The following is an 11,491-nucleotide window of genomic DNA, read 5'->3' as shown; positions in this document are numbered from 1 at the left end:
AAGATGTACATCTAAAAAAAATAAATGGGAACTTCTCAACCACTATCCAGTGCTTGAAGAAATAAATTAGAAATCCACCTACTTAACCTAGAACATTCAGGCTATAATTCCTTCATTTTTTACACAAAAAATAAGCTCTAATGAAGCCAAGTTTGACAAGTTAAATTATGTTACTCCATTAAGCCTTAATGTCATTAGTTTAGCACTTGGAATTCAGCATGGTGATTTATAAACCACGGTTTATAGCACAGGCAAACTTAGCTAACTAGAGATTATTGAATGAGGATTAAACTATGGTACAGTGCCATATGTAAACCAGGATGTAGAGGGATAACCAGAAAAATACTGGAACTCTTTTAGGTATATTTAACTGCAAACTCTTGTCAATTTCCAAATAACTATCACAAGATCCATTATACAGCAACATCTATTAGAAGAGCTGTAAAAAAAAGCAATAGCACAGCCATTATTAACATGGTGGCCTATTCCTCTCTAACTAATAATAAGTTGATCAACATTTTATGCAAAGTCAACCTTAATAGGATCACCAAAAGTTGTTCAAATCCTCCAACATTTAAACTCAGTTCTTGCCGTTCCTGATTCAAATGTATGTCAGGGCCGATGCCTCCCTTTTTAGAACTTTAGAAATTAGAATGTTCTAGAATGGGACCTACAATTCCATCACTGAGAAGGTGGTAAAGAATCATACGCGCCAAGTAATTTAACTTGGCAATAATTGCCTCTAATTTACTCTATAGCCCGCAGGAGGAGGAAAAAAGAACATAATTGTAATTGCATTTAAATTCTAAGACGGGGTTTTTAGAACTCTTACTTCCTCCTCGTTCTTAGTCAGTGCGAATAAGCAGTTGCTGATTTTTGGCTTGGATTTATTTTTTTATTTTTTTTAGTTTTTGAGAAAAAAAACGGAGAAACTGAATCCAATTTTCCAAGTTATCAGTAGGGGCGATGAGACAATTGTTTAAATTGTTTCGTTTTGGAGGATGACAAATAGAGGTTTGTTCAATGCAGCTTTTCACAGCAATCTGCTGCTGATTTATTTTTAACAAATGAACTTGAAAAACCCTGGCAGTCTCAGAAAAGATCTTATTTATCAGGTGTACACACCTGCAAGGCAACTCTGAGCAGCGAACAAAACCATAAACAACAACGTTAAAGCATTCAAATATACACAATATTATAAAAGGTTAATAAATGAATTGTGATATTTCCGGCGGTGGGGGTGGGTGGGTTAGAAACCCTAAAAAAGCTATGTGAGAAGTCAGAATTATTTCGGGTGACCAATCTTCAATAAAGTTGAGTTCATTAAAATAACAGCAAGGTGCCAAGGTCACAATTTAATTGTGATGTTGGTTGGACTGAAAATGCCTTTTCAGAAAAAGGCTCGCTATTTCAGCCGGGGGCTGGACTAGAAGACCTCCAAGGTCCCTTGGGTGTGGGAAAGTTTGGCCTCGGCTTCAGCAGACCAAGATTGAGTGACACTTGTCCATTGATCTCTGGAATAAAATCCAGTGCCTACACTCTTTCTGGATTTTTATAAGATATTTCCTTATCTGAAGACGACCAGGTCAGCCGCCGAGACCATGCGATCAGCCTCCCGCCACCCAAAATGGAAGCGAAATTTCCAATAACGCCGGCCTTAAGGTAGCCTGCCCCTGCCCAGAGAAGCTCCATTTCACGGATAACTCCAGAGTTGTAAAGCCGTGAGAAAAACTCCTGCATTTTTTTCCTCCTCGGCTATCAGACCTGGAATATTTGCACCTGAAAATCCCCATTTAAAAGGCTTCTAAAACCCGCTTAGTTTTTTCCCCTCCCACCCCAGGTAAAAGAAAAAAGAAAAAAAAGGGGGGACAAACTCCCTCATTTTTGATGAAGGGTGGCGGGGGGGATTGAAATGAACTGGAGACGCTTCCCGGGTTAATTCCTCCTCTTGGAAATGAGGAGCTCTAAAAAGGAAGCCAAGTTGGATCTGCTTTAAGGAAGCCGGATAAAAGAAGGTGGCAGGGAGGGGGGGGCTTTCCCTGAGGGGGGGACAAAGGGGAAAAAGCCCTCAAATTCAGCAAAAGCCGAGAGGGGAGAAAAAAAACATCCAAAAAGGATACTGAGCCTCCTGGTTCCCCCCCCAGCCCCCTCCCCAAAGTCGGGCCCCCGCCTCAGGGGCGACCCCGCCAGGCGCCGTCCTGGGGGTGAGAGGCTCCCCAGCTGACGGGCTCCCTTTGGGGGCGCCTCGGGGGTCCCGAAGCTGCTCAGCCCTTCCCCAGCCTGGGGGGGAGGGAGGGGGGCGCTGGGCTGGCCAGCCTCACCCTGGCTTGGGAGGGTCGGAGGTCGTCAAGAGACCGCGTGGGGGGTTAATGGGGGGGGCTTGGCTCGGCTGGCCGAAAGGAGGCGGGACCCCAGTGTGGGTGGTCATTTCTGTCTGTCTACCTCAGGGGTCCCCAACCTTGGCAACCGGTGGACTTCAATTCTGACTTCAATTCCCATGCTGGCTGGGGAATTCTGGGAGTTGAAGTCCACAGATCTTCAGGTGGCCGAGGTTGGTCATGCCTTTCTCTATCTCATTTCTCTATCATCTGTTTCTCTCTCTGTCATTTATCATCTATCCTTGCCTCTTCTATCATCTCTCACCTCTATGGATCTATATCAATTTATCTATCATCTCTCTATCTACTGTCCCAGCTATCTAATCTACGTCTTTTACCTAGCATGTCTTTATCGTTTATCTGTCGTCTATCATCCATGTATATCGTTTATAGTCGATATCATTATGTCTATTCTATCATCTCTCACAACCATGTATCTAGATATATCAATTTATCTTTTATCTATCATCACTATCATTTATCTTTCATCGTCTTTCTATCATCTATCATCTGTTTCTTTCTATCAATCTATTTATCATCTATCAATCATTTATCTAATCTATCATTTATCTATCCTATCTAATCTATCCCTGTATCTATCCTATCTATCTCTACCTCTGTCATCTATCTATCTATCTATCTATCTATCTATCTATCTATCTATCTATCTATCTATCTATCTATCTATCTATCTATCTATCTATCAATCATCTAATCTCTCTATCCTATCTATATCTACTTCTATCATCTACCTGTCATCTATTTATCTCTATCTACTTATCTCTCTACCTACCTATCTCTATCTAATCTCTCTCTCTCATTTATCCTATCTAACCTCCCTCTCTATCCTATCTACCCATCTCTATCTACTTTATCTACTTCTATCATCTACCTACCTACCTACCTATATCTACCTCTCTCTCTCTCATCTATCTAAATGGGGGTCTTCTTTGCAAAGAATCCCCTGCCCCACAAAATCTTTTCTGTCCACACACTAAGCTTCTTGGCTGGCTCAGTGTCCTATAAGCCCGAAAATGCGCCACCTGAGTTTGCAAGGAAAGCCCCCAATGGCTCCCCCAGGACTGAGCCTTTTCTACTGTGGGGGAGGGTGTGGGGGTAGGGGGAAAAGGAAGTTCCTTTCCAGCTGCTTTAAAAGGGCCGCATCCTGGCTTCCCAGCCCCCCCCCCCCCCCGGTTCCAGTAGCTGGGCATCTCCCTGGCATCGCCAGCCCTCTGCCGAGTCCCAGTTTGGGGCATCTGGGCACGTCCCTTTTCCAAAGGTGCCTTGACTTCCTTCTGCTTTTGGGGCTCTCCACAGGTTCCCCGAGATCAGGGCCAGGCCAGTGGGGTGAGCGACAACCAGAAGTTTGCCAACAAGCACAGCCGACGGGCACTAAAGGCCAGCCTGACCCTGGGCATCCTTCTGGGCATGTTCTTTGTGGCTTGGCTGCCTTTCTTTGTCTGCAACATGGCCCAGGTAAGCACTCGGGGGGGGTACATTCTGCCCCCCCCAAGAGAAGGTTGCAAGGGGGCAGAGGGAGGGTAGGGAACCTGGGGTGGGGGTGGGGGGGCAGGAGGGAAATTGGGAGTCCCATCAGCTCCAATTATCTCCCATTTCTTGGCATCTCCTTGTGATCCTGGAGGTTCAAGCTTAAATCCTCACGTGGCTCTGGATATTTTTATTCCTTTTACTCCAGTCACAAAAGTTATTTTTATTCATAAAGCGTTTCCCCCCCCCCTTTTTTTTTTTTTGCATCAGTGAAAGATGCTCAAAAGGACGAGGGGGATGTTGAGTTCTCTAGAAGCGGATGCGTTGTTAGAAAAAGCAGTCGGGGAAGACGATTGCCCTCATCTGTTCCAACCCCTGGTAGAGTTACAATTAGTCCTCGACTTACAACAGTTACAACAGATTTACAATTAGTCCTCGACTTACAACAGACCGCTCAACGGCGATTGTATGTGGTAGATGGTGGAATCGGCATATGACCGTTTTTCACACAATCGTTGCAGCACCACCAGAGTCACGTGATCAAAATTCAGATGCTTGGCAACTGACTCATACTTATGACGGTTGCAGCGTCCCGGGGTCACGTGATCCCCTTTTGCGACAAGCAGCCAATGGGGAAGCCGGATTCACTTAACAACCCGTGTTACTAACTTAACAACTGCTGTCTATGGAGATTCTCCGTCATCCAGGTCACAGTTATCCCAAAGGTGCTTTTTTCAGGAGGCAACTGGACTTTCTTGTTTTTTCTTTGAAGAGGTTTCACTTCTCATCCCAGAAGCTTCTTCAGCTCTGACCGGATGGTGGGGAATGGAAGGATTTATACTCCTTGCAGACAGCTGGTCATTTGCCTTCTTTTGGAGAGTCATTGAGGCCACTTGGAGGTTTATCTGTGTCCTCAGAATCACCTGAGTGGTGCAAATGGGTTTGGAGCCTTCTTGGAACTGTTGAAAGGATGAAGGCTCCACACACGTTTGCTCTACTCAGGTGACTCTGATGACACAGGTAAACCTCGCAGTGGCCTCAACGACCCTCTAAAAGGATGCAAATGACCAGCTGTCTGCAAGGAGTATAAATCCTTCCATTCCCCACCATCCGGTCANGGGGGGGGGTTAATGGGGGGAGGGGCTTGGCTTGGCTGGCCAAAGAGGCAGGACCCCACTGTGGGTGGTCATTTCTGTCTGTCTACCTCAGGGGTCCCCAACCTTGGCAACCTGTGGACTTCAATTTCCAGAATTCCCCAGCCAGCCATGCTGGCTGGGGAATTCTGGGAGTTGAAGTCCACAGGTCTTAAAGTGGCCAAGATTGGGCCTACCTTACATCTAGCTGCCGTTTACCTATCATGCCTTTCTCTATCTCATTTCTCTCTCTGTGTGTGTCTTTTATCCCTCACCTCTTCCTGTCATTTATCATCTATCCTATCCTTGCTTCTTCTATCATCTCTCACCTCTATGGATCAATATCAATTTATCTATCATCTCTCTATCTACTGTCACAGCTATCTAATCTACGTCTTTTACCTAGCATGTCTTTATCGTTTATCTGTCGTCTATCATCCATGTATATCGTTTATAGTCGATATCATTATCTCTATTCTATCATCTCTCACAACCATGTATCTAGATATATCAATTTATCTTTTATCTATCACTATCTATCTATCTATCTATCTATCTATCTATCATCTATCTATCTATCTATCATCTATCTCTTTTATCTATCCTAATCTCTCTATCCTATCTATCTATATCTTACTTTATCATCTACCTACCTACCTGTCATCTATTTCTCTCTAATCTCTCTACCTACCTACCTACCTCTATCTAATCTCTTTATCCTATCATCCATCCATCCATCCATCATCTATCTATCTATCTATCTATCTTCTCTTTTATCTATCCTAATCTCTCTATCCTCTATCTCTTTTATCTATCCTAATCTCTCTATCCTATCTATATCTACTTTATCATCTACCTACCTACCTGTCATCTATTTCTCTCTAATCTCTCTACCTACCTACCTACCTACCTCTATCTAGTCTCTTTATCCTATCATCCATCTATCTATCTATCTATCTATCTATCTATTTATCTATCTCTACTTATTTATCATCTACCTACTTACCTGTCATCTTTCTATCTACTTATCTCTCTCTACCTACCTATCTCTATCTAATCTCTCTTTATCCTATCTCTCTCTATCTATCTCTATCTACTTTATCTACTTATCTATCATCTGCCTACCTGTCATCTATTTCTACTTATCTCTCTACCTACCGCACTCTAATCTCTTTATCCTATCTAATCAATCAATCAATCAATCTTATCTATGTATCCTATCTAATCTCTCTCTCTCTCTCTCTCTCATCTATCTACATGGGGGTCTTCTTTGCAAAGAATCCCCTGCCCCACAAAATCTTGGCTGTCCACACACTAAGCTTCAAAGCCAGGTTGATCTTGGCTGGCTCAGTGTCCTATAAGCCCGAAAATGCGCCACCTGAGTTTGCAAGGAAAGCCCCCAATGGCTCCCCCAGGACTGAGCCTTTTCTACTGTGGGGGAGGGTGGAGGGGGGGTAGGGGGGAAAGGAAGTTCCTTTCCAACTGCTTTAAAAGGGCCGCATCCTGCCTTCCCAGCCCCCCCCCCCCCGTTCCAGTAGCTGGGCATCTCCCTGGCATCGCCAGCCCTCCGCCGAGTCCCAGTTTGGGGCATCTGGGCACGTCCCTTTTCCAAAGGTGCCTTGACTTCCTTCTGATTTTGGGGCTCTCCACAGGTTCCCCGAGATCAGGGCCAGGCCAGTGGGGTGAGCGACAACCGGAAGTTTGCCAACAAGCACAGCCGACGGGCACTAAAGGCCAGCCTGACCCTGGGCATCCTTCTGGGCATGTTCTTTGTGGCTTGGCTGCCTTTCTTCGTCTGCAACATGGCCCAGGTAAGCACTCTGGGGGTACATTCTGCCCCCCCCAAGAGAAGGTTGCAAGGGGGCAGAGGGAGGGTAGAGAACCTGGGGTGGGGGTGGGGGGGCAGGAGGGAAATTGGGAGTCCCATCAGCTCCAATTATCTCCCATTTCTTGGCATCTCCTTGTGATCCTGGAGGTTCAAGCTTAAATCCTCACGTGGCTCTGGATATTTTTATTCCTTTTACTCCAGTCACAAAAGTTATTTTTATTCATAAAGCGTTTCCCCCCCCCTTTTTTTTTTTGCATCAGTGAAAGATGCTCAAAAGGACGAGGGGGATGTTGAATTCTCTAGAAGCGGATGCATTGTTAGAAAAAGCAGTCGGGGAAGACGATTGCCCTCATCTGTTCCAACCCCTGGTAGAGTTACAATTAGTCCTCGACTTACAACAGTTACAACAGATTTACAATTAGTCCTCGACTTACAACAGACCGCTCAACGGCGATTGTATGTGGTAGATGGTGGAATCGGCATATGACCGTTTTTCACACAATCGTTGCAGCACCACCAGAGTCACGTGATCAAAATTCAGATGCTTGGCAACTGACTCATACTTATGACGGTTGCAGCGTCCCAGGGTCACGTGATCCCCTTTTGCGACAAGCAGCCAATGGGGAAGCCGGATTCACTTAACAACCCGTGTTACTAACTTAACAACTGCTGTCTATGGAGATTCTCCGTCATCCAGGTCACAGTTATCCCAAAGGTGCTTTTTTCAGGAGGCAACTGGACTTTCTTGTTTTTTCTTTGAAGAGGTTTCACTTCTCATCCCAGAAGCTTCTTCAGCTCTGACCGGATGGTGGGGAATGGAAGAATTTATACTCCTTGCAGACAGCTGGTCATTTGCATCCTTTTAGAGAGTCATTGAGGCCACCTGGAGGTTTATCTGTGTCCTCAGGATCACCTGAGTGGTGCAAATGGGTTTGGAGCCTTCTTGGAACTGTTGAAAGGATGAAGGCTCCACACACGTTTGCTCTACTCAGGTGACTCTGATGACACAGGTAAACCTCGCAGTGGCCTCAACGACCCTCTAAAAGGATGCAAATGACCAGCTGTCTGCAAGGAGTATAAATCCTTCCATTCCCCACCATCCGGTCAGAGCTGAAGAAGCTTCTGGGATGAGAAGGGAAACCTCTTCAAAGAAAAGTCCAGTTACCTCCTGAAAAAGCATCTTTGGGTTAACAACTGCTGTAATCCACTTAACAATGGCGGTGAGAAAGGTCATAAAATGGGGCAAAGCTCATGGAACAACTGTCTCGCTTAACAACAGAAATTTTGGGTTCAGTTGTGGTCGTAAATCGAGGACTGCCTGAATTTGCAAAAAAGCGAGCTTCGGCAGCTCCTCTTATTCCGTCTTTCTTCTCTTTCTCGCTTCTCCTCAAACTGTCTTCTTCTTCTTCTACTACTTCTTCTTCTTCTTCCTCCTCCTCCTCCTTCTTCTTCTTCTTCTTCTACTTCTTCTTCCTCCTCCTCCTCCTTCCTTCTTCTTCTTCTACTTCTTTCTTCTTCTTCTTCTTCTTCTACTTCTTTCTTCTTCTCCTCCTCCCTCCCCTTCCTTCTTCTCCTTCTCCTTCTTCTTTCTTCTTCTTCTTCCTCCTCCTCCTTTCTTCCTTCTTCTCCTTCTTCTTCTACTTCTTCTTCTTCTACTACTTCTTCTTTCTTCTTCTTCTTCTACTTCTTTCTTCTTCTCCTCCTCCCCCCCTTCCTTCTTCTTCTCCTTCTCCTCCTTCTCCTTCTTCTCCTCCTCCTCCCCTTCCTTCTTCTTCTCCTCTCTCCAGGCGGTCTGCAACTGCATTTCGGCCGATTTCTTCGACATCCTGACCTGGCTGGGCTACTGCAACAGCACCGCAAACCCCATCATCTACCCGCTCTTCATGCGGGACTTCAAGCGGGCCATGGCCAAGTACCTGCCTTGCTGTCCCCGCACGTGGGAACACAGGCCCAGCCGCGTCTCCCTCTCCCTGAGGAATTCCAACAGCGGCCCCCGGCCGGGGGTCTCCCTCCGGAACGCCCTGTCTCTGCCAGGGGAGACGGACTCGGCCGATTCCATCATCCACGGCAACGACCTCAGCAGCCAGACCCTCGGCTTCCTCCCGGCCACGCGGGCCAACTCCCTTCGCCTCTCCCAGGCCGAGCAGACGCCGGAGCCCAAGCTGAACCTCATCTATCTGAACAGCCCCTCCGACTGAGCATCCTGCCCTGCTCGGTTGGCCAGGTGGCGGTTCTGACCCGTGCTGGGGTTGTGGGGAGGGGGAGACAATTCCACCGGTCAGGTGTCCCCCTCCGGACCCAGGAGAGCCACTGTCCTGCCTTTCGCCTGGATTCCCCCCTTCTCCCTCCTTAGATCTTTTTAGATTTTTTCCCCCCTCTCTCTGTCCGCCAGCCTTGCAGCTTGGATGGCTTCTGGCGTGATTTCCCCCCCAGTCCGTATGTGATTGCAGAACGCTGCCAAGCAAACATATGTGTGCATGTATGTGCGTGTTTAAGAGGGACAGTGCAGCGGAGGCCTGCCCTGGCTGTGTGTTTTGCCTCCTGGAGTCCCCACTGCAAACCTTCCCATCCCCTCTCTGGCCTAGAGGCCGGCCACTCGCTGCCCCAGCCTTATTCCCCCAAAGCACCTTGCACGCGGCGCTAAACAGGAAGGTTTTCACTTGGCTGTCTTCCAAACCAGGGCTAGCGGCCGTGAGCCAGGGTCATCCACGACCGGCTCACCTGTGCGCTGCTTAATCCCAGCCTCCCTTTTTAAAAATACAGCTGGAATTCCAACGGCGCACAATATTTCCCCATCACCAGATTTGTGTTATGTTTTATTACAGCCGTTTGGGCCGGTGGGGAGGGGGAACCTGCTGTTTACTAAACACAAAAAGGACCACGGTCACCCCCTCCTCGCCTTCACGGCCCTTGCCAGGTTTTTGCACATTTTTGCAAGCCATGGCAGCCTGTCATCCCCAGCCTGGCTGCCCTGCCTCTCTCTGAGCTACGTGGAAGGAATTATGGGGCAATTGCTTAGACCAGGGGTAGGCAACCTTGGCTCTTTTATGACTCGTGGACTTCAACTCCCAGAATTCCTGAGCCAGCATGGGGGAACTGTGGCCCCTTCATGACTTGGCGACTTCAACTCCCAGGATTCCTCAGCCAGCCTGGTTCAGCTTGGAAACCTCTCCCCTTCCCCTCAGCGTGGCTGGCTCAGGAATTCTGGGAGTTGAAGTCCACGAGTCCTAAAAGAGCCAAGGTTGCCTACCCCTGAACTAGACAGTTGTGATCGTTGTTATTATCGGTCAGCTAAGGACTTCCTAAGCCTGGTGGGTGGGAATTTAACCCCGTTCACTACTGAACACCAAGTACGGTGGAGTCCAGCTTGTGACCTTAACACACCCCAAGTGTGTCTGTTCACGTGGACTTAGCTGGAAAGGGTTTGGGGTTGACACAGGGCGAGGGGGGGTGTCTTCCTCAGTCTCTCCCCTTTCAGCTCGGTTGCCTTTCGTACTAATTGAAAAATTTCAAAGTAAAAGAGATTTGTCTCTCTTTATGCCTGCCTGCTCTCTCTCTCTCTCTCTCTCTCTCTGGGTCTCTGCTTGGTCTCTCGTGTGCTCCACGGCTGCAGGAAATAGTTCCACCAACGCTGCACGGAACGCTGAATCGCAAGAAAAATGACCTAGTTGTGTTAGGATTATTGCTCCTGCTACCACCACCAGGGCCCTCCCTACTCTGAGCAGCACCCAAAGGACCTAATAAAATATATATATAAAAAAGTGAAGAGGATATTATAGAAAGTGCAAATTAAACTTAACCTGACAGCAAAGGCCAGCTGAGCCTGCCCCCCTGTGGACATTTTTAGCTATAACACTTAGCAAAGCAGAGAAAAGGCAGCCTTTCCCAGGTCTTCTTCTTAAATTTTTCCTCTCTACTTGGAAGAATGGAATGGAATAGAATAGAATAGAACAGAACAGCAGAGTTGGAAGGGACCTTGAAGGTCATCGAGTCCAACCCCCTGCTCAGGCAGGAAACCCTATACCATTTCAGACAAATGGCTGTCCAGTCTCTTCTTAAAATCCTCCAGTGTTGGAGCATTCACCACTTCTGGAGGCAGGTTGTTCCAGTTCTAACTGTCAGGAAATTTCTCCTTAGTTCTAGGTTGCTTCTCTCTTTGGTTAGTTTCCACCCGTTGCTTCTTGTCCTGCCTTCAGGTGCTTTGGAGGATAGCTTGACTCCTTCTTCTTTGGGGCAGCCCCTGAGATATTGGAAAGGCTGCTATCATGTCCCCCCTCGTCCTTCTCTTCATTAAACTAGACATACCCAATTCCAGCAGCCGTTCCTTATATGCTTTGGTCTCCAGTCCCCTGATCATCTTTGTTGCTCTTCTCTGTACTCTTTCTAGAGTCTCAACATCTTTTTTACATCATGGTGACCAAAACTGGATGGAGTATCTCAAGTGAAGACTCAGAATGAAGACTCAAAACATCTAAGCACTTAGAAATGAAATAATATGAAAGATAAAAATACAAATTAACATTATCTCTAAAAGAGCAGGGTGGCTGGTAAAGGCCAGGGAGTCTGCCCTCTTGTGGTCACTTTTAGTCATGGCATCTAGTAAAGAGAGCCAAGGTCAGCCATTATTCTTATTACTCTTTTACAAAGAGCCCACAACTTACAAC

The 11,491-nt window shown here is 46.8% G+C and overlaps 1 protein-coding gene across 1 annotated transcript in view; it reads left to right on the top strand.

Moving 5' to 3' along the window:
- The window catches only part of HTR6 (5-hydroxytryptamine receptor 6), a 12,965-nt gene extending 3,940 nt beyond the window's left edge, over positions 1-9,025 (top strand). The window contains exons 2-3 of the mRNA XM_015824735.1: positions 6,652-6,810; positions 8,615-9,025. Coding sequence (XP_015680221.1) covers positions 6,652-6,810; positions 8,615-9,025 — 570 coding nt within the window. The remainder of the gene's footprint in view (positions 1-6,651; positions 6,811-8,614) is intronic.
- Positions 9,026-11,491: the final 2,466 nt, after the last annotated feature.

Source organism: Protobothrops mucrosquamatus, unplaced genomic scaffold (genome assembly GCF_001527695.2).
Source record: "Protobothrops mucrosquamatus isolate PMUCROS unplaced genomic scaffold, P.Mucros_1.0 scaffold2331, whole genome shotgun sequence".
Taxonomy (NCBI): Eukaryota; Metazoa; Chordata; class Lepidosauria; order Squamata; family Viperidae; genus Protobothrops; species Protobothrops mucrosquamatus.
Note: the sequence above shows the minus strand (reverse complement) of the source record. Positions and strands in the feature narration are given on the sequence as shown.